A 22,578-nucleotide genomic window follows, 5' to 3' on the forward strand; every position below is an offset into this window, starting at 1 on the left:
TGAAAATAAAAGCAAAACTGGCTCCCTTGAGTACATTACATAGTGTTCTAAGCATTATTTATTGTAATACTTTTATTATTACTTCCTTGTTATACTGATGTGTAGTCAGTCACACGAATTGTATGTATCATGTGTATTTTGGGGCAGTTTTTAAAGAGCAACAATGGATACTTTATTGATCCCCATGGGGATTGAAAAGCAGTTTTATTTTTGTATCTCACTGTCCAATCCCTCACTAGTTTCATGCAACTCAGTAAAGACACAGTAGCGCTGAATTAAATTGAGTAAAAAAAAACAAAAAACACCCAAGTGTAAAAGTTGCACTTTTTGAGCAACATGGTGTTTCTGGATTCGCACTTAATGTATATTAAACTTATTCTGCAACGCTGTGAAAGAGTAAATGTCACATGTTTATATACAAACATTTAACAAACAGTAGTTTTTATGAATACATTTCAACAGAAATAATCAAATTACAACAACACACAAAAGGTGATGCTTACAGAAACAGGTAAGTTTGTTTTATTGCTATTTGTCAAGGTAGTTTTTTTTAATACTGCTACATTTTCTTGGATAAACACAAAGCATCAACCTTTATAATCTCTGTCTTCTATTCTTTTTCTTCCACTCTCTAGGTGCAGTGTCTGGACAGACAGTCGCATTTGGTTACAGACAGAATTGTGTGGTGGCTACGAGTGCCATTGGCACACATGACAGGAACGTTGAGAGGCTCTGTCTCTACCGCAGCACAGCAAACGCACTCCTGCTCCACAGCAGCCCTCTGCAGGGAGTACATGGACTTACTGCGACATTTGCCCTGACAGACAGAAAGACAGACAGATGGAAGGGTACACATAACAACAGGGAGACAGAAAGGACAGGATGGTGAGGGACAGTGTTACGATTTCACTCAAATTTGCAGGTTAATCCTACAGGGGAAAAGATTTAATCATTCTTAAATGTGTGTGCGTGTGTGTGTGTCTGTGTATCTTACCTCACAGTAGTACAGGTCTATCTGGTGCTCTGATTGGCAGTCATCCACCTTGATGTAGTCGAGCCTTCCCACTGTCTTTCGGCACTCTGGCTCTGTACCTTTACACACACACACACACACACACACACACACACACACACACACACACACACACACACACACACACACACACACACACACACACACACTATTGTTAAGATCCAAATAATTAAAAAAAAAAAGATAATTTACTGCTCTTGCAAAGGGAACAGTTCAACTCACACGTCTCACAGCAGGTTGTTCCAATTTGACTGACTTTTCCCTGGGAAAGTAAAAACAGGAGAGACAATGTTATCATACATTCCTGGGAGAAAAGGTATAGATAAGGGAATACTGTGCGCTCAATGAGAGCTTTACCCCTTGGTCTAAGCAAGCTTGGCGATTAAAAGATGGGCAGGCTGTCACTTTGGTCTGCAGCACAAGATTTCCTTCACTATTCAGACCACATGTATATGAGGTGCAACCATTCTCGCTCGTCGTATTGACCTGAAAGAACACGATTCATTCTTACAGTATGTAGCCACGAACAGTACGACTGGCATGAAAGAGTATTATAAGCTATAGCACTGCATAGAATAGACAACAGAAGTTGTAGCGTGGTATCATCTTGTTTGCATAGGACTTACTTTCACACTGATGAGTTTTCCATCTGGTTGTTGAACGAAGCAGGCGGTGGGAGCACATCGACCACAGCAAGTACCTTCCTCCTTCTCCAGAGTGTACCCCTAAAAATGTGGAGGTTAGTTTTAAGTGTCCATTAATGTAAAAAGACATTGGGAGTTTACTACTGCAAATACAAAGACATAAGATACCTGGATTTTGTTTTCTAAATAAAAAACATCTTATTTACCTTTGTGAATAAAGTGAATCATGGAAAGATGATGTGGCTACAGTTTAATGATGAGCAGGGAAGGAATGCGAACAGACAATTAAGGAATGTGGATTTGTGATTGTATTAATCGGTTATGATGAGGATGAGAAATGACAAGAGTTAAAACAGACAAAATAATTTGAGGATGGCTACCATGGGGCAAGAGGGACAGCTTGTTTTCCTGCAGGACAGTTCATATTTCCTGATTGGACCATCCACTATCCTACACTGACAGCGTGTACACGCATCAACCATCAGCTGCTCCCCTGCCTGTACAAACACATATACAGTATATCAAAATAAAACATCATTTCCAAATGTCTTTTTTTATACCAAGGCAGCTACTACTTCTCTGAATGACTTACCCCTATCAGCGTGTGGTTGAGAACACAGGCGTTCACAGGAGCTGCAGAGAGAAAAGCACAAATAATTTCCACAGTCGTTTGTTAAAAAGTAATTCAATCCCCAGTTTGTGTAAGGTCAGATCAGGATAACAATCTCTGGGATGACACCAGAGTCATCTGTTGGACATAAACTGCAACTGCAAGTTGTTATGAAAACACTGTGTGGATGATTTGACTGAAGGGAAAGTTAGATGAATGCAAGCTTGATGATTCATGCATCGCTTGCGAGCTAAAGGGCAGTTTCCTAACCCGGTGCACTGGATTGTCTGTGTGCCTTCTGAGTAAGTCTATGTGTGTATGTGTGTTTACCACAGTGGCAGCGGGGGCAGCAGTCCTCGGTGTCACAGCGTAACTCAGTCCCCAGTGGGCAGGATGGAGTATCCGTAATCGAGCAGCTGACATTTGAAGCAGAGATGAACACCTCATCTCTGACTTTTATGCACTGATGTAAGACACATTTATTATCTGGAGACTTCCATCTGTCACCCACCTAAAGACGACACAGAGATGAGAATTAGATCGATAGAAAGATGAATGCCTTCTTATGTGAGGTAGTAATAAATTTATATGCAGCAGTGAAAAAATAAGACAATAAAAAATAAAGTGAAAGAAACGACAAAAAAAAAAGACTTATTTTTTTGCAGTAGGGCAAATACTCCAAATACAATGGCTTGCAAAAGTATGAACTTATCCACATTTTGTCACATTACAGCCACAAACATGAATCTATTTTATTGGAATTCCACGTGAAAGACCAACACAAAGTGGTGTACACATGAGAAGTGGAACGAAAATTATACATGATTCCAAACATTTTTTTACAAATAAATAACTGAAAAGTGGGGTGTGCGTAATTATTCAGCCCCCTTTGGTCTGGGTGCAGTCAGTTGCCCATAGATATTGCCTGATGAGTGCTAATGACTAAACAGAGTGCACCTGTGTGTAATCTAATGTCAGTACAAATACAGCTGCTCTGTGACGGCCTCAGAGGTTGTCTAAGAGGATATTGGGAGCAACAACACCATGAAGTCCAAAGAACACACCAGACAGGTCAGGGATAAAGTTATTGAGAAATTTAAAGCAGGCTTAGGCTACAAAAAGATTTCCCAAGCCTTGATCATCCCACGGAGCACTGTTCAAGCGATCATTCAGAAATGGAGGGAGTATGGCACACCTGTAAACCTACCAAGACAAGGCCGTCCACCTAAACTCACAGGCCGAACAAGGAGAGCGCTGATCAGAAATGCAGCCAAGAGGCCCATGGTGACTCTGGACGAGCTGCAGAGCTCTACAGCTCAGGTGGGGGAATCTGTCCATAGGATAGCTATTAGTCGTGCACTGCACAAAGTTGGCCTTTATGGAAGAGTGGCAAGAAGAAAGCCATTGTTAACAGAAAACCATAAGAAGTCCCGTTTGCAGTTTGCCACAAGCCATGTGGGGGACACAGCAAACATGTGGAAGAAGGTGCTCTGGTCAGATGAGACCAAAATGGAACTTTTTGGCCAAAATGCAAAACGCCATGTGTGGCGGAAAACTAACATCACTCTGAACACACCATCCCCACTGTCAAATATGGTGGTGGCAGCATCATGCTCTGGGGGTGCTTCTCTTCAGCAGGGACAGGGAAGCTGGTCAGAGTTGATGGGAAGATGGATGGGGCCAAATACAGGGCAATCTTGGAAGAAAACCTCTTGGAGTCTGCAAAAGACTTGAGACTGGGGCGGAGGTTCACCTTCCAGCAGGACAACGACCCTAAACATAAAGCCAGGGCAACAATGGAATGGTTTAAAACAAAACATATCCATGTGTTAGAATGGCCCAGTCAAAGTCCAGATCTAAATCCAATCGAGAATCTGTGGCAAGATCTGAAACCTGCTGTTCACAAACACTGTCCATCTAATCTGACTGAGCTGGAGCTGTTTTGCGAAGAAGAATGGGCAAGGATTTCAGTTGCTACATGTGCAAAGCTGGTAGAGACATACCCTAAAAGACTGGCAGCTGTAATTGCAGCAAAAGTATTGACTCAGGGGGCTGAATAATTACGCACACCCCACTTTGCAGTTATTTATTTGTAAAAAAATGTTTGGAATCATGTATGATTTTCGTTCCACTTCTCACGTGTACACCACTTTGTATTGGTCTTTCACGTGGAATTCCTTTTTTTTTTTTTTTTTTAATTGATTCATGTTTGTGGCTGTGATGTGACAAAATGTGGAAAAGTTCAAGGGGGCCGAATACTTTTGCAAGCCATTGTAGCATTAATGAATAACATGTACACTAGGTTTGATAGTGGTACAAAAAGGAGACATGTTGTACGGCTTTATAGAGAATAGCAGGATGGATTTCCTGAAGCATTCTTTATGGCAGTCGGCTTTAATAAGTCCGGTGGAGAAGGAGCTCTGCTGGCTCTCTAGTGGACTGGAGTTGGTGCAATGGGTTGTCAGTGATGGAGAGCAGTTTGCTGAGTGACTTCTTGTCCCTCACTGACTCAAACACTTTGAGATTCATAATTATGCAGCAATAATTATTTGCACATATCCTTCAGGCATGTCTGATTTCTACACACACATACTTGTCTAAGCTTTCCACTGATAAGTGTGTCCCCTCGCATCTCTCCCCCTGACTCCACACAGCTGGTTGGTGTGCACTTTCCACAGCACTCTCCTTCTGATGAAGTGTATGTTGAGCCCTGAAATACATATTAAATATATATAGGAATGTATCACTTTAGAAGCACAAGCTAAATATGCGTCTTTGGTGTCTCTGTGAATCTCACCAGAGGACAGGCCCGGTCACAAACAGGCGGTTTGCACTGTGCAACATGGAGAGACGTGTCTTTGTCCTGCAGCTCGGTGCAGATGCACTTCTCACAACCTTGCTCCCATTCACTCCCCACTGAGTGAACCACTCCACCAACCACACACACCTAGAGACACAGAGGACATAAAGCTTGCAGGACAAACAACAAACATATTGCACTCAGATTTGAATCCAAAAATACACTCACCTTGTCTGGCAGGCAGTTGGTTTCTGTGCACCCACAATCGTTGGTAGTGGAGGACGTGATGAACCCAGTGGGACAGGTGTGGGTGGAGTTTTGGCAGCTGCAGTCACATTCAAACACGTCGCAGCACTTTGTCTTTCTCACCGACAGATGGCGATGTGGTGTACAATTGGGGGGAGCTTGAAGAGGACACTCTTCCTTTTTGCACACTGAGACAGAAAAAGAGGTGAATACGGCTGTGTCAACATGCGCTCTGTTTCATGACTATGTGTGTGTTTACCCGTGGGGCCGGAGCATCATAGAGAATGTATTGACTTACCACACTCGTGTATAGGCTGACATTCCCCGGGGTTTTTCAGGACCACAGTCTGACCGTCCTCACAGCGGGGAACCTCAGGCAGGTAACAGCTCACTAGATCACAAACTGGAAAGTGACAGCATGGCTCAGTGTGTTGCAAGTTGGACACATGATATACATTTGGTAACACTATCCAACAAAGTATAAAAAAATGAGGATAGATACTGGGGAATGAATTAGGAATAACTATGTTATTAGTTATTAGGAGTTAAAGTTGAGCTATTTGGACCATAATAATTTAATAACTACACTGAGTGACTGACCACACAGTATAGTAAAGCTGCTCCTTGTTGCAAATAGAGACTATCCTTTTTTACATACCACACTCATACTCTGGGCAGCACTTGGACTCTGTCTTCTTTCTGAGGACCTCACAAGGTCCACACACTGGAGCTACAAACAGATACACATGATTAATTTAAAAAAGATGGCAGTTTTTCTTCTTCTTCTTTAGTAACACTACAAAAGCAGACGCAAAGAGCATAATGAGGAGCAAAAGAAGGGTTTCTGACTTCTGACATCGTTGCAGGGCCGGTCAGTGCAGTTGATCCGTTGCTGATCCAAACACATGCAAATCAAACATGGGTTCTCTTCTGGTACCCAACTCTGCATATACTGTACAAACACAGACAAAACCAGGCTCGTGTTGTGAAGTTGGTCATATTAGAAATAAACACTAGAGGGCAATCAAATCACATTTTAGTCTCTAACCTGTTCTCTAAGTGTTTGCCTGATAGTATTCCAACAGCATATGTGTTTATTTATTTTAACTAAGAACTTGATTTTGCGTCACTGCTTCCTAGCAGATTCAGTCACACTTTTCTTGTTTTGTGCCTCACCGTGTATGTGTGCCCATGATGGTCAACACACTGTCCACATGCTTCTGGCGGTATACACCGTCCCTGATTCAAAACTGTGCCTTCAGCACAGAAACAGCCTTCAGTCGGCGTGTCCATACAGGATGACTCGTTACTCCTAGCAACCGACCAGTCGCCTGGCAATGACTGTATGCTACCACAGTCCTGCACGCAACCTGTCCGACATGCATCATACTCCATGGAACTCGGGCACTGTAACGCTGCAACACAGAACAGTGTTAAGTTTAGATCTAGGCTCAGGTGTTAAAATGTTTTCACTGGAGTAGAAGATAAACTCGTCTGCAAATCAGAAAATTACTCACGGCAGAGGTGAGGGCTCCTCCAGTCCACACACACACCTCTTTGTCTACAGAGGCGTGCATAGGCTGAAATGAGCTCGCACACATCTGACTCCTCACATGCCTGCTCTTCACACTTGGTGAGGAAAACCTGAACGGGAATATATGCATGGCATGGTTCGAACACCTCGGAACGTAGAGCTTGACATCCCATCGCCGCTCCAGATGCACACACCGCCCTTCGTCTTGGCAGGCACACACCGTGCTCTACAGCTACAGTCCAGTCTAAGATGAAAGCTGGTTGGTCGGTGGTCGAGGTGCCATTGCGTAAAGAAAGGACATTCAACTTCTCCTCCCCACAGCCACCTGATAAAACAATATTTGGGGCAGTTATCAGAATAAAAAAACAAATACAGAAAGCCACTGGGTGAGACATGCTGACTTTTGTCATATATTTGACAAATGTGGGCTCTTAATATAAGTTACCGCAAAGTCCAGCAGTGTGCCCCGTCGTAGTGGAGCTGAGTAATGTGATGGTAAACTCATTGCTCTGAGGTGTGAAACTCAGAACGTAGCCATGATCCGATTTCAGCTGCAGCATCACTCCGCCATAACGCACCAGCTCAATGCCAGAGTGCCGCCACGGCAGTGCAAGCTCTTCCTCTCCAATCATGGCCTGCTCAAATAAACATATGCAAAATAAATGAGCAAATCCTTACAGTTAATGCAGACTTCTTAAACATAACATATATCATATATCTTACCGTCATGTCATCCTTCAGCAGCACCCTATATGAGCCATGGATCACCTCCATGGCTTTCATGCAGACTTGGTGGTAGTTTGCCGAGTCTTGGCAAGGTCCAGTGTGGAGTTTGACCTCTGACCCTTCACTGGAGCCTCTGCTGACAGTGAGAAGTGTATAGGAGCACAAACCCTCCCCATCCAGCCTAAGTGCCAGGCCATCAAACCTCACTACATGGTTGGTGGAGCTGCCCATACACATGCCTGTCAATACATTTGAGGCAGGAGGGAAAACATGTGTTTGTACAGGAGCCAGAATCTTGTGCTCTATTAACACTTAGTATAAATAGAAAGGAATGTTAGCTCCCAGCATTCATTGTTAACAGCAAGTACACAAATAGTCCACACTTTATATAGATGGACTAGACCTAAGAGGCTATTGGATCCTTTGGATGTACGTACAAGGGCATTCCCAGTGGCAGTTGCAAGTCTCCTGGACTTTAACAGGTGGCATGTTGTTTCTGCAGGCTGGAGGCTCCAATCTGTCACAGCTGACTTTGTGATTCTGTACTGTCACCGCCCCACTGGGGTGGCAGAGGAGGGAGTGACAGCCATCCTCCAGCAGCCATGACTCACCAGGCTAAGGCATGTAGAGAGAAATGCACAATTTGCTAAAAGTAAATCTTGTAAAAGGTTACATTAATGTTGTATCTAGCAGACAGTACTCACCTTTCTCTCATTTCCATTATCATCAACACACACTCCTGGTGGACCAGCTAAAAAAATACATACAATTTTAAAATAAATAAAATATATATATAACAGAGCACATAACATTTCCATTACTGTCAATTTCTATCATCGCTATGTAATGAAGATTTAATGTATGTGTCTCTGCCTGTAAGCACCTCTGCAGATTCTCTCTGTGTAACTCCTGTCCAGAGTCAGCAACATCAGTAACTGATCCATGCTGTTCAGATGGAGAGTGTTGTCTTGGTTGCCCTGGCGACCAAGCACTCCAAGTTCACTCTTGTCATAGTCTGGTCCAATCCCAATTGGGAACACTGATACACCTGAGGGAAGACAATCTTATCAGTGAAGCTACACCGCAGCTATAACAGAGGAAGATGAAGGATGGAAACATACCAACTGAAGTTTTTACTGAGGTATCCAGTGTGTTAATGATGATTTAATTACCTGCTGCCAGTGCCTCATTAGCTGCTTCCCCGACATCATCAGTTGATTTGTCCATCACCAGCATCACCACAGCCTTGGCTACACCAACTCTTCCACCACTGATTGGTGAGATCGATGTCTGCACAGCAAATCTCAATGCAGACCCTGCAAAAAGTGAGAAAAATGACTGCATGTGATTGTGCATCTGTCTAAATATGTGTGCATATTAGTTTAAGCAAGCTCCTTTACCTAGTTTAGGGGCTGCAGGAGTCCTTGTAGTAATTCTCTCCACCATCCTCAGGAGGTCTGATTTGCTCTGTTGATCACTCCATAGGAATTCTGCTGTGTTGGTGTCTCCATACTGCACAACACTCACAAGAGTGCCACTGAGCCCTGCACACATACAAACACAGAACTCACTGTAGAAAGGTGCTTCTTTAATAATTTAAACATGAGTAATATTGTTCTTTCAAGGTCAATAATGCTAAAAAATATATATATGATTTGATCTAACACGAATAAACTAAAGCAATTTAGTAACTGTATTGTTCTCATGGAAATCTGGTAAATATCAGTTGGGGAAAAAGACATACTTCAATATTTTTCTTAGAGCCTATTTGGCCCTTAAACATGCTGCATTTCTGAAGAAAAAAACCCCTGCTAAAAACAGTGATTGCAAACTAAATTAATAACAACACACCAGTGAGAAAAATCTGCATATAAGAGCTGCATCACACCTACCTATGTCAGCATTACTGATAAAAGCTTTAACAAATGTCTTCATGTCCTCAAGCTGCCCTCCAGACTTCAGCAGGAACAGCACATCCAGAGGCTTCTTACACGGCACTGTGCAAATATAAGACTCCAAGTTAATATAGACTAAGAAATCCCTGAGGACTGTTTGATGAGAATAAACATTTCTGTTATGGTACCTGAGACTGGCAAGCTGGCATGTGTTGGGACAACTAGTGGTGGCAGTGTTGGTGAGCGGGGTCTGACTGTGGTGCGTGTGATGTTGACTATGCGGTGGACCACGCTAGACAGATGGCTGTAGTCCTCCACCATTAATGGACGCTGAGGAAAACTGAACTGAATCAAGTCCATTTCTTGTATCTTTGGTCCAACACCAATGGGATACACATGAGTCTGGACGCTGGTAGATGGTGGGCGCGTTACTGTGTCAGTTGGTGGGTTTTCTGTCACAAGGAAAACCAGCTGAGGTGGGGTTGGACGAAGAGAAGGCTGGACCGTAGCCATTTCTTGAAAAGTGGTAGTGATAGCTGCTCCAGTGTTTGTCTTACTACCACCCCTCCAACGAACCTCCCTCAGGCGTTCCAGCAGGCGGGTTCTGTGCTGCCTTATCTCCCACCGACTGATCTCCACAGTGACTGTCACTGAGTATTGGATCACAGTGATGCGAATCAACTCCTCCTCCTCTGTCAGTTTTGTGATAACTTCCTCCAGGAAGAGGAGCGACTTGTTAAAGTTTATTTCACCAACAGCATCAGAGCCTTCTATGATAAATGTTACATCTTTGGTTGGAGAAAGAACAGATGGCGATGTGGTAGTGGGCGATAGGCCAGACGGTGCTGTAGCTTCAGGAGTGTTGGGGAGGCGCCGTGTGGGTTTTGTCTCCAGATGAAGAACTGGGGAAGTGGTGGTCGTGGTCTTTTGAGGTTTACCCACTGTGGTCTTTGGTGCTGGAGGTTTCACCACCTCGGGCTCCATTCCTAAGGTGCAGAGGTAATCTGTCAGCTCCAGCAGCCGATCAGGCAGCTCACCTGTGCTGCTCAGCACATAGGCCCTGTTATCAGGATTGGCCTTGGAGATTTCAGTAATTTGTGACATATCTACCCCAGGACCCAGTGCCACTGTCAGGGTGGTGATGGCCTTCTTTCGGAGCATCTTTACAATGGAACGGATAGGGCGAGGGTTGGGACTAGCAGCCAAGATAATGGCAATGCGGCCGGCATTCTCACGCTTGTTCTTGTCATAGATGTTGATAGCCAGATATTTGACGGCCTCATCCATGAAAGCGGCATCTCCTCCTGTGTAATGAAGCTCACGCACAGTCTTCTTAAATATCCACTTCTGAACCTAGAGGCATAAGAGAGGGAGGAAAAATAGTAGATCAAGTATTCACATGTAGACTTTTACTATGAATCTGTTTCAGTGAGCCAAAAAAGCTGCTTTTTACCAAGCTTGATTAGTCATCAGCATTATTCAATGCATCCACTTGCTTCCTGTTGCATTTTAGTTTCCACTTTTTTGCTGAATTTAGAAGGCTGTATATACAAATTTATGTTTTTTTAGTGTATTAACTCTGACTGGATTGATTACAGCAGAAATAACACTTTAAAATCTTTTTCATTCTTATTTTACTCAAACATGAATTACTGATAGTTAGAACACCAACACAAACATGTGTATCACATGTTTCTGTATCAACGCAACCAAAACTCATGAACACACCAAAATTAAACTCCTTACAGACAGATTTTGCAGATATTCCATATTTTGTGCAAAAATACCCACTTGCTGAGTCACACGTGCGTGCAGTGTTTAACTACCTGCAGATCATATGTTTTGACTCCAGAGTGGTAGAGTAGCACTGTTGCTCGAGTGTGAGCTGAGCCCATGCGGAATCGTTCAACAACCCCAAGTATGAACTGTTTTGCAGCCTCAAATTCATCTTCAGTCAGAGCTTCTGATCCATCCAGTAAGAATGCTAGGTCCATGGCACGGTCACACGTGCCCTCAGGCATCAACGTGGTGAAGGGAATTGTTGTGAAGGTGCCATAGGTGGGCGTCGGTGTGGGAGTTGTGAACATGGTGGAGGAGGCACACGCTTCACAGCTTAATGTGTTTTTGTCACAATGACTATAGTAAAGAAACAACAAAGCATCATGAAATATAATTGCAAAGCATTCATCACCAAACATTTGGTTACCAGGGTAACCTCGGTTCTATGTAAGCCAAGCCTGGTGAGAAGCAGAAAACCGAAATATTCAAACTCATAAGGAAATGTTGTGATGAAGTATTACCATATCCTGCACTGGTCGGGGTCATTGTGATTCAGGATGACCTTGTTCCCATGGGAGATTCTTTGACCCTCATGCATACACACCTGACAATGAGAGGGTTCAACACATCGCATGGCCACCTCATCCAGGAGTTGTCCTAAGAACATCAAAGTCAGTGTAAAAATCCCCACAATATATTCGTGCGATATATAAATCCTGAAAGCATTCATTTAGTGTTTGTTGATACCTGGAGGGCAGTAGGCATGGCAGCCTTCCACACATGTGAGCGAACACTGGAGGGGATCTGGATGTTGGCAGGTGACTGGACAGGCAGGACCACAGGTATTGTATCTCCACTGACATAACTCCTCCCCTACACCTGGGATTCTAGGATTCAGCTCCTCACAGCTCAGTGCTAAGGAATCAGAACATTGTAGCATGCACTTTTCAGTCATTTCACTTAGCTACAAAAAAATAACTTTATTATTATAAAGATAACTTTATAATAATTGTGATATTAGACTACTGATAAAAATGTGCAATCTGCATTCTGATATTCTGAGTAAAATCATGACTTTTAGCACAAAAAACTAGATGCGACTAGATGGGACTTCAATTATTTTTGTTAGTTTGGTCAAGCAGTTATGACTTGTGTTTTTTATATCATAATGAATTCTTCATACTCACGGCAAAGATCATTTGATCTCCAGTTGACGAATACACCACTCTCTGAGCAAGCCTGTGCATAGGCGGCAATAACATCACAGAAACACTGGCAGTCACCCACTGATGGGCACGAGCATGCTGCCTCCACACACATCTCTACATAAGGCTCTGCATCCACCTACAGACACACAGGCAAAGGTAGAGGGTAAAGAGTATAAACCCAAAGCATCTCACTTGATCAGTTAAAGTTTGCCTGTAATTGCTCACCTGACTGTTGCATTCTTTAAAGAGGGAACCAGTGAGGATACGGCACGACTGCTCCACTGTTACCAGTTTGACAATGTTGTCGGTGCAAGGAGCAGGTATCTACACACATAAAATAAAAACAGCAAATTGGTGCGACATAGTTTATCTCTTTGTGAATTTTCTTGTAGAATGTCTCTATCTATTCTGTGCCAGTGCACTACTGAAATATATGCAAAGAACTGCAATCGTCACCATACTTGATTTCATTGTAATAACATAAAAAATGTATGCGAATGATTCATTTTAGTTTTACACTACTGTGAGTTGGTTGCCTGCAGAGATTTTCAAGTAGATCAGTCACTGTGATCTAAATATATTTTTAATGTTTCTCGGTGGGATATAATGAATAACGCTGACAATGAAAGAAATCTAATTTTCAGCCCTGTAAGCCCACAAACAGTCCTGGTGAAGTACAATGCTCAGAGATAGATCTAAATATTAGAAATCATCCGATATAGGATTTTTAAGCTACTGATAGTGACATATTTTTTCTTTTAGACACACAAAACATCAGCAGATTTTCCTAACATTAGTTATGAGTAGAGAGAAAATATAAATTTTTCCATTCAGCAAGCCAGCCCTTTAAGTCTAGACTTTACCTTTGTGAGATCAGCACAGCTGGGAATGACCTTCCAGGAGTTCCCAAAGTGTGAAGAATCCACCTCTAGCTGGTGGTTACTGCTCATCAAGTCGTTGTTTACATTCCCATCAAAGTTACCACACAAGCCGCACACCCGACCCTACACGCAATAATATTTAATATTTTATATTATGACTAAAATGAAAAAGATTCAAGCGGTCACAATTAGTCATAATACATCAGTACCCTGTATTCAGGTGAGATGTGAACCAGGAGGCGGGTTCCCATATCCCAGCTGAGGGAAATGTGTTTCCCCAGCTGCAGAGTGTAAAAGTGACCAGATCGGACAATCTCCACCTGTGAGCCCTGCGGCACCGGCCTCTTCATCTTCACCTGAAAGACAGAAAGGTCATCATTACAGGTGCATTTGGGATACTGAGAGGTCAAGTCTCAAAAGCTTACAACTTGACTAAGTTCGTTTGCAGAGTGTCTGAGTAAAGCAGGACACAAGTTATAAATGTACTTGTGTCCTGCTTTACATTACACTAAAAAAACTTTTAGTTGAATCTAACTGCTGAAATATACAAGGCAGTTTGTGGTTTTGCATCAAACTGCATGTTTCTACTGTACTTGAGCCCTCAAGGGTCTTTAGACAACATGTCTCATTCACACAAGCACCTTGTTTTTTGGTGTTTAAGTGCTTTGTATACTGTATACATATATACTGGAGCAGCCAGAGCTCAAATCACCAGTCTTCCGATTTGTAGATGACCTGCTGTACCTCTTGAGCCACAGCCTGTCATGATTAGGCTGTGTGCAGGCAGGATGAGGACCCAAACGCAAACTCACGGGAAAACAGGACTGAACTCAAAATACAGCTTTATTGCTGACAGAAGATGAAGGCGATACAAAATAATATGAACCTAAACTGGGAAGTCATAAAGGAACTGACTCACGAGGAGACACACGGAGGGGCACACAGTCATGACGGAGAACGCGACACTGAACTGAGGGGGACGCAACATGACACATACTGACGATAGACTGTCAAAGTAAAACAGGAAGTACACAGAGGTTCAAGAGAGAGAGAGCACAGACATAACGGGCTGGGGAAAACATGGAATAAAACACAAGGAGGGGAAACGAGGGTTCACAGATACACAGAGGGGCACACAGGGGGTAATCTTAACAGAACAACCTAGGAACCAAGGCATAAATAAAGAACAAAATACAAAACACACGAAAACTAAGAATACTGGGCCAACATTGCCCAGGACCATGACACAGCCTCCACTAATAATTGTACTGTTGAAATGCCTAAATTATAAATATAATGTTTAAAAGCCAAACATCTAGAATGAATTTTGTGAATGAATGAATATCAGTCTTTAGATAAATATTCAAGTAAGTTAACGTTAACAACATATTTGGTTAATAGCCTCTCTCGAGAGTAAAGACATTATTTCAAGTTTTACACTTTTTCACATGTTACAAGATTATAAATCCATTTGGACTTTGCACTAATACAACAAATCACTTAATAAATTGCATGTGTTGATGTGAATCAGTATAAATGAATGTTTGTGTGTTACCTCTCCATGCTGCATTATTATTAACCCTCCCTGGTAGAAGATTGTGACAGCTTTTGCACAGCGGTGTCCCACAATTCCACAGGCCTCGTTTTCCACCAGCACCCTAAAGGAACCGTCTTCCCCACTACACATATCCTATTGATATGTGCAAGTAGAGAAAGATAGGACAGGACCTGATTAACAAAGAGTGCATGTACTTCATAGTCTGCAGTTCACTTTGGCGCCCTTTTTGGAAGTCCTTCTCAGTCTCTTACCTGGACTAGGACATACTGGCAGAGGCCAGGGAAAGAGTACTTTAAGCCATCAAAAGTGATGTAATGCCCTTCCCCCACGGTGCGGCACACACCATCACACACTTTCTCCGTGCATTGCCACTTTCTGTTCTTGCACACACTGCAAAACAGGACACCTGCTAAGCAAACACAGTAGAGGTATTTCCTTTAATGGACAAATATATTAACAAGCATTTTACCAGGTGTTGCAATCCACAGAGATGGTCTGTCCTGTTGCATATGGCCTGTTGTTATGGTAACAGGGACACTGCTCCGGTGTAATGCATTCTCTGCGGTGACGCACCTGAAATCAGCTTGATTAATCAATCAAATCACTTTATATGTTCACTTTGTTACTTACAGCATGCACACAACATAACAAACCACCTACAGTGCCAGGTGGACAGAGGCAGCCTGGGATGCAAGCAAGACTGACACAAGGCAGATCCAGATTTTGGCAGGTTCTTGCACACTCCAGACCCTTTTCTCCTGCATTACACTCTGCGCGAATGAGCGGAGGAGGGCACTGTGTTGACCGACGCTCTGGATACATAAAAAAACGAATTAATTTAAAAAAAAAAAACAATCAAGCAAGCTTCATGACAAAAATCAAACATTTGCCCGAGACACACTGATCAAGTTGTTCAGGGTTCAACTGTCAAATGAGAACTATTAATGAGAACTGCTTGTTTTTTACTAGCCATTATCATGAAAAAGGTTCGGGAACTGAAACACTCAGTTATACCTCTGGATGGTGCTGGGTCATCATCATAGAAGAGGTCAGAGAGCAATGAAGACGTTTCAGTGGAGCTACACCGCATGGAGCCCTTCTCACAGTAGCTGCACTCATAAGCAAAGACAAGATGGCAAAAATGATAAAACAGTAAACCACAGCAGCTGTTTAGAGTTTAAAGTTCTGCATAAGCATGCATAGTCACTGACCAAATACTGTTGTGATCTGCATAGACATCATCAGGCTGGTAGAGCTGTCCATCATGCAGGCAGGTGCACTGGTCAGCCGTCACACATTCACCTGAGGAACTCAGGTACTTCCCAGTGGGACAGAAACAGCCCTCCTCACACACCCTCTCCCCCTCACAGCCAGCCTCAGCGCCAGACAGAGAACCACAAGTCCGGTCACACACACTCCCACATGCCTCATACACCTGTCCTCCTGTGCACTCCAGAGCTGTGAACACCATATCAGGGAGGATTAGTCATTTATTCTCACTAACCCATTAGAGATATTGCACTATTGAACTGTGCAGCACTAATGCACAAACCGGGTCTGAATGGAAACATTATCAGAAAATAAATAGCACTCTCACGTAATCCACAAAAATCTGAAACTTAGTGGTGAAAAACAATGTCATATTTAGTTCTTAAATAATCATAATAACCACAAAAATATATCAGGAGAAAGAAATGGCACCATTTGAGGAAAGAAACATTTTGCCAACATGGGGGAGGATATATTCTGCTTGCTGTAGCAGACAGTGGCACAGGAAACATTGCACAGGAAGAGGAAGAATAGTTTCCAGTAAAATTCCGCAAATTCAGTCAAGAAACCAAAACTTAAAAAAAAAACATGATGTCTACAATAAGACAGTAATCCAAAGCAGTCTTCAAATTCACAAAAGTCTCAAGATTTTAGGGTGACCCTAACATACACATAAATGAAAACCATAGATCCTGCAGAGGACATGCTTGTAAAATTATCTAAAAATATTACAGAAAATGAAATGATCTATAAATAAAAATGCATACAAAATGATTCTAAATAAACCACAGAAAGAGCCAGAAAGAGAGAGAGAGAGAGAGAGAGTGTGTGTGTGTGTGTGTGTGTGTGTGTGTGTGTGTGTGTGTGTGTGTGTGTGTGTGTGTGTGTGTGTGAGTGAGTGAGTGATCAACTGTAAATAGGTCCAATCTAAAAGTTACCACAGAGCGAAGGAGACCTCCAGTTGAGCAGCACTCCTCTTGCTGAGCAGGCAGCTGCATAGGCGGACAAAGCCGAGCAGAGGCACTCCTCACCGTCCCCACACGCACACACATCATAACGACAGAACTGCTGGAACGGACCGGGATTCACCAGAAAGTGGCACGGACTGAACACGTCTGACATCATCACTGCACACGCCTCTTCTGCAAAGCGCACTGGTATCGAGGTATCGTAAGATTAGTGTTAAGTCATTACTGGAGTGATGTCTGTCTGTGTGGGTTTATATACCTCTTTTCGGATTAACGGCACATGGATCAGTTTCAAATTTCTGAGTGGATTCACAGTCTCCATTGATCCTCCAAGCCTGGCCAAAAGAGTGAGGAATAGCCTCAACCAGCCCAGAACCAGTCAAAAAATCATCACCTTGGTTACCATTGTAGTTACCACACAGTCCACAGGTCCGGCCCGCCCATTGTGGACCCAGCTGTGGAGGCAGACAGAATTCAAGATAGTTTTTTCCCCATCTTTTCATACAGGGGTTATTGAAAGGAAACATCTTTAAGATATACAACTTCTTTAACCTTTAAAAGCACACGGCCCCGCCCATCCCAGTCCAGACGAAAGTCCTCACCAAACTTTACACGTACTGAAGACTGAACAGATCTCTGGATATGTAAACGGCCTGTCAAATGACACACGTAGAAAACTGCCTGGTTAAAATCAGTTAATATTAATGAACGACTCACGCAAGTACTCAGCAGAGCTGTGCTGTTAGAGCTAATGTGTTGCCATTCTGAAATCTGTCAGAGTGCTTCTCTCATATATGGATAACCATCTTACAGGTATATTTACTTAACTTATATGAATAAAAGGTCATTTAAATGCACTTTAAAGTAGCATACCGTTATGCATTGGGGTCTGGATGTTCATGCTGTTGACAGAAACAATTCCTCCATGCTTCAGCTTGACTGTCATGTCCTCCAGAGAGGGCAGACTGAGAGTCACTGAGCGTGTGCACACAGCATCCTGATCATCAGCGCACTGAAAGATAAAAAGCAACCTAAATGCTGTAAATGATGAAAAGCCGGCAACACGGGAGTGACAGAACGCTAACAGGGTCATTCTTTGTGTAATTGTGTAGTTAGTGCAAGAACAAATTCCAAATTCCAAATTTATATTATATTTTGCATTGAAAACCAAAGCTCACTTTTACCTGTACATTTTCAATTATGATAGAAAACTCATTTTGTGAGCAGTCCTTTGCCAGCAGATACTGGCAGTGGCCAGCAAAAGTGAAGAACTTGTTGTCAAAGCTCTTGAAGTGAGACTGGCCAACAACCAAGCATTCACCTACACACCAACAACAAGGATATGACATCAGAAATGAGGATTATATTTCCCAAACGAAAGTATTAGTGAGTGTGTATTATTGTTCATCTCTCTCACCAGGACAGCCTTCATTGGTGCATTCCCATGAACCGTGACGACACACACTGCACAAAAGAGACATTTGTTTGAAGGAAGCATATTTTCTATGTAACTATTTCTGTGTATTTGCGCCTGCACTGCTTTCTCACCAGGTGTTGCAGTCCTGAGAGACCGTGGCTCCTGGTGGGAAATGTTTTCCCATGTGCGCACAGGAACACTGGGATACCTCAACACAGCGATTACCATCCAAAACCTTGCCAGCTGAAACACACATGCATGCCATGTTACTACTAGAAACAGTAAGACAGAGACAGGAGAGAGATATCGTGAGCGAGGGGTTACCAGGACACGTGCAGCCATCAACACACTCTTCCTTGCAGACCTCCTGGATGTTGAGGCTATGGCAGGTTGTAGAGCAAGACTTGGTGCATTCACTGTACTGCATGCCAATTGGACATTTGGGGACTTTACACAAAAGAAAAGCATATATAAATAATGCATGTCATGTTAGAACCTGCTGTTAATTTTATAGAACTAATAAACTAATAAACTCACAGCACTGGCTTTCCTGCGACCAGCCGCGAAGAAGTATCCCATGAGCGTGGCATGTGCGAGCATACTCCAGCAGGATTGGACAGTAACAATCTTCGGGCCCTGTCTGATCACAGTGACAGGCCTCCTCCTGACACAGCAGCAGGAATGGTTCGGGAGAGACCAAGTGGGCGCAGTGGAGAAACACACTAGAGGTCTGCAACACGCTGCAGCTGGACAAAATCTACACATAAGCACAAACAGGCAGAAAATAAGTTGTTTGCCTCTTTTTAGGTCTAACAACCTGTGCAGCTGAATAAATGGGGAATAGAAACCATGTCTGAAACTTCATCAGAAAATATGTTAAATGCCAAAAAAAGAGGAAGAGTGGATTAACATCTGGTGGGTGAAAATTGTGAAAATGGCAATATCATAATGATAGAAACTGAGATTTTGAATAAAAGTGAAAGAATACATATTCATCAGTTTTGTAGTGAACTGAAGGAGATGCTGATAGGATCCTATGGTTTCACACTAACATGAAATTTGTACAGTTTTCTCACATGTGGGTGTTTCACATGTGCAAAATGTTCTTTCAAAATCCAACTGTTTTTATTTCGTATCTGCTCACCCACAAAGACTGCACAGGCTACAGAGTTGCAATCACACCTGTCAGATCTGTCCGCTTACCAGCTGTTCGTTTTTTTTTTTTAAAGAGACTGGGCTGTCGTCCCCATTTGAGCATATTGAACCTTAATCCTGTGTATGAAAGCCAAAATGCCTTTATAAAAAAGAACAGATGTATTAAAAATGCCAAGTCTTTCTAAAATCCTAAGTCAGAGATCTGATACAATATGAGACATTTAAGCACAATTTATACCTTTGTCGAATAAAAGTTAAAAGTAGAGATAGAATAGTAAATGAGACTAATAATATGTATTTGGACATCAACCAAAGACAATGGGGGTTATAGTTGGCACTTTAACTCCAAAACCCACCTGATTTTAAAATATACATTATATGTTTGTAAAGAAAAATGTTTATTTACAAATCTTTATGAGTTTCTGTGTGTGCAAAAAAATATAACCTATTGCATATTAACAGTAAAAGAAACAAAGACAAATTAGAGCATAATACACACAAAGAAATATCAGGTGCTTTGTTAGGAAGTGAACCACTGTAAAATACCTTTTTTATTGTGAGGAGAAATGTACAAAGCTTTTATTTAATGACTTGTGTCTACACATCAGATATCATGACACGCCTACTATCTAAACATGTGCATTTGTGTTAACTACCCTCTCACCGTGGAAGTTTCTTTTGTTGTGTTACAGGATTTTGATGGATTTGACACACGCTGACAGGACTGATCAGCTCCCTTCACTGCCCACGAATTTGCAAAGTCATAAGTGTCCTCTGTTAGGAATCCTGAAAAATACACAGGCACGCACAGACAGAGAGACAAACAAGTTGACAGATTTGTTCTTAATCTCATCCTACCACAACTGTGTCTTTTGCTTTCTTTTACTTTATCTTTTCCTGTACTCGGTTGTTCCTCTTCCTGTTGCTGAGTGCTGGTGACTCAAATCGTTTCCTCTATTCCAGTAATAATAAACTCTCCCTAGTTTCACTCTTCTCACAGTTGCATCTTGTGGGCTGTATAGCACGCACATACCTTCCTGAGCAGTATATTCATCGGCAGTCATAGAGTTGAAGTTGCCACAGAGCCCGCAGGTGTGGTTTGCATGGCGTTTGGTCAGGGTCAAGGCGATGTTGGCAGCATTATCAATGGTGACAGTGAAGCCAAACTCCTCACTCCAGAGCTTGTAAAAGCCGAGCTCTGAGCCCACAAACACAGAGTGAGATGCATAGGGCAGTGACAGCCTAGAAAAAAAAGACGGCATAAATCAAGCTCCTGCAGAAGCAAAATAGCGAGGAGCTTTCAATATTTATACACACAAACTTAATGCTGAATGACAGCGCTAGTGTGCTACCTTTTTTCTCCTTGTGAGAGCCGTCCGTCTACAGAAAGGTGCAACTCAAAGACATCCCCCAAAAATAGCGTGACTCCAGTTTTTTTGCCATTTTGAAAGTCACCTGCAGATCCAAAGCACATTTTGAACACACTGTTACTACTTTGTACCACCACCATGGCAGACTTCGCCAAATAAGACAGAAAATTAAAAGTGAAGATGACTTGTAAACAGTTTCCAAAAGCCAACATATTGCATCAACGAGGCATTACACACTAAACTACACAAGATAAGCCTGGCACACTATTAAAATTCAACTCTTTTTCTGAATCTCTTTATTGAATTTGAGCGTGACTCACCCAGCAGTGTGAAGGAGTGGTGGTTGCAGTCCCCAGCCAGAAGGTAGCTGCAGTCTCCAGGAAAGTCATACAAAACACCATCGAATGTGTGAACGTGGTGCCGTCCAAACAGACTGCATCTCCCTGTCATGCTCGCTAGACAAGCTGAACACACACAAACAGAGTACACAGATATGCCGATGTGTGCTGAAGAAGAATTATAAGAGATTTCATATGAAGCACGTAACATATGTCACTTTTTGGGTGTAAAGATAGAAACGAAACTGGATATTCTCCAATATAATACTCACAGGTCAGCTGCAGGAAAACCCAAATTCCTCGCAAATATCTCTTTATGTAGTCCTGGAACACATAAACATATATGCTTTCATTTTCATCACAGCTTAAACTAATATCTTTATTGTCTGATGTACAAAGATCGTGTTATTTTGTGTGCGATGTTAGGCCTGCTTCAAAACCCCTTTTTTTTACTTCTATAAACTCCAAGTACTCATACCTCCATGGTTCCAGACTCCAGAAACAGCAGACACTATCCCAAATCACGACGTTAAGACCTCGCAGAGTCCGGACATTATAAAGTAATGTGATGGTCAAGCATTGGCTAAACTAAGAAGAATTTCAGCCCCACTGGAAGCTCAGTTTTATAGCAAAGACTGAACCCAACCCAACTTTCATAGGCTTTCTCTTAAGTCCACTCCCCTTGCCAGGTTCAGACAAGAGGGAAAGAATGCCTTTCTGTCCACAACTTGGAGCCTGCAGACTGACACCATCAAACACACTCAACGGGACAATGCCAGGATATGCCCACTGATCGCCTGGCTGAGTGATTAGTCTACACATACGTATCTGTATTGGTGCCAAGCCAAACAATCCTTTTGGTAAAAAAAACACTTACTAAAGCGATCTCACGCAATTACACTGCTTCGATAGTGTCACATGCACAAACACACTTGTCTTAACAGCGCCAAAATTACACACACATATACACACACGCACACATAATGGGAACATGTGATGATCAGCACTCTCAGGTGGAAACTTATGTTGTCTCTGGACAAAGCTGAGGAAAAAGAAGAAGAATATGTTTGGTGTTTTCAGATTCACAACCTGTATCACAATGTCACAAAAATAAGTATTTATATAAGTATGAAGCAAGCATAAAGTA

The 22,578-nt window shown here is 42.5% G+C and overlaps 1 protein-coding gene across 2 annotated transcripts; it reads right to left on the bottom strand.

Annotated features, from left to right (window-relative positions):
• Positions 1-228: 228 nt before the first annotated feature.
• On the bottom strand, positions 229-22,133 carry vwf (von Willebrand factor). Of its 2 annotated transcripts, XM_080869028.1 has the most exons (53): positions 21,910-22,132; positions 21,704-21,755; positions 21,414-21,557; positions 21,076-21,178; positions 20,757-20,965; positions 20,388-20,509; positions 19,106-19,325; positions 18,893-19,015; positions 18,700-18,811; positions 18,569-18,615; positions 18,336-18,472; positions 18,025-18,163; positions 17,704-17,804; positions 17,411-17,606; positions 17,122-17,337; positions 16,126-16,372; positions 15,929-16,023; positions 15,575-15,726; positions 15,384-15,487; positions 15,166-15,304; positions 14,912-15,046; positions 13,566-13,712; positions 13,339-13,479; positions 12,701-12,799; positions 12,455-12,611; positions 12,015-12,182; positions 11,789-11,924; positions 11,315-11,624; positions 9,677-10,841; positions 9,486-9,590; positions 8,994-9,137; positions 8,766-8,909; positions 8,477-8,641; positions 8,298-8,344; positions 8,031-8,208; positions 7,591-7,832; positions 7,313-7,502; positions 6,851-7,192; positions 6,510-6,748; positions 6,183-6,285; positions 5,992-6,063; positions 5,632-5,736; positions 5,316-5,521; positions 5,085-5,234; positions 4,881-4,997; positions 2,618-2,798; positions 2,270-2,310; positions 2,058-2,174; positions 1,660-1,758; positions 1,391-1,519; positions 1,256-1,295; positions 995-1,092; positions 229-817 (listed from the first exon to the last, which is right to left on the bottom strand). In XM_080869028.1, exons 1-53 carry the CDS (start codon positions 21,913-21,915, stop codon positions 632-634), a joined length of 8,562 nt encoding a protein of 2,853 aa, XP_080725154.1. In that variant the 5' UTR covers positions 21,916-22,132; the 3' UTR covers positions 229-631. The 2 variants fall into 2 exon arrangements, with proteins under 2 accessions (XP_080725154.1, XP_080725155.1); XM_080869029.1 differs by lacking the exon at positions 229-817 and having other exon boundaries at positions 995-1,086; positions 21,910-22,133.
• Between the last annotated feature and the right edge of the window lie 445 nt (positions 22,134-22,578).

Source organism: Rhamphochromis sp. 'chilingali' (assembly GCF_963969265.1).
Source record: "Rhamphochromis sp. 'chilingali' genome assembly, chromosome: 2".
NCBI lineage: Eukaryota > Metazoa > Chordata > Actinopteri > Cichliformes > Cichlidae > Rhamphochromis > Rhamphochromis sp. 'chilingali'.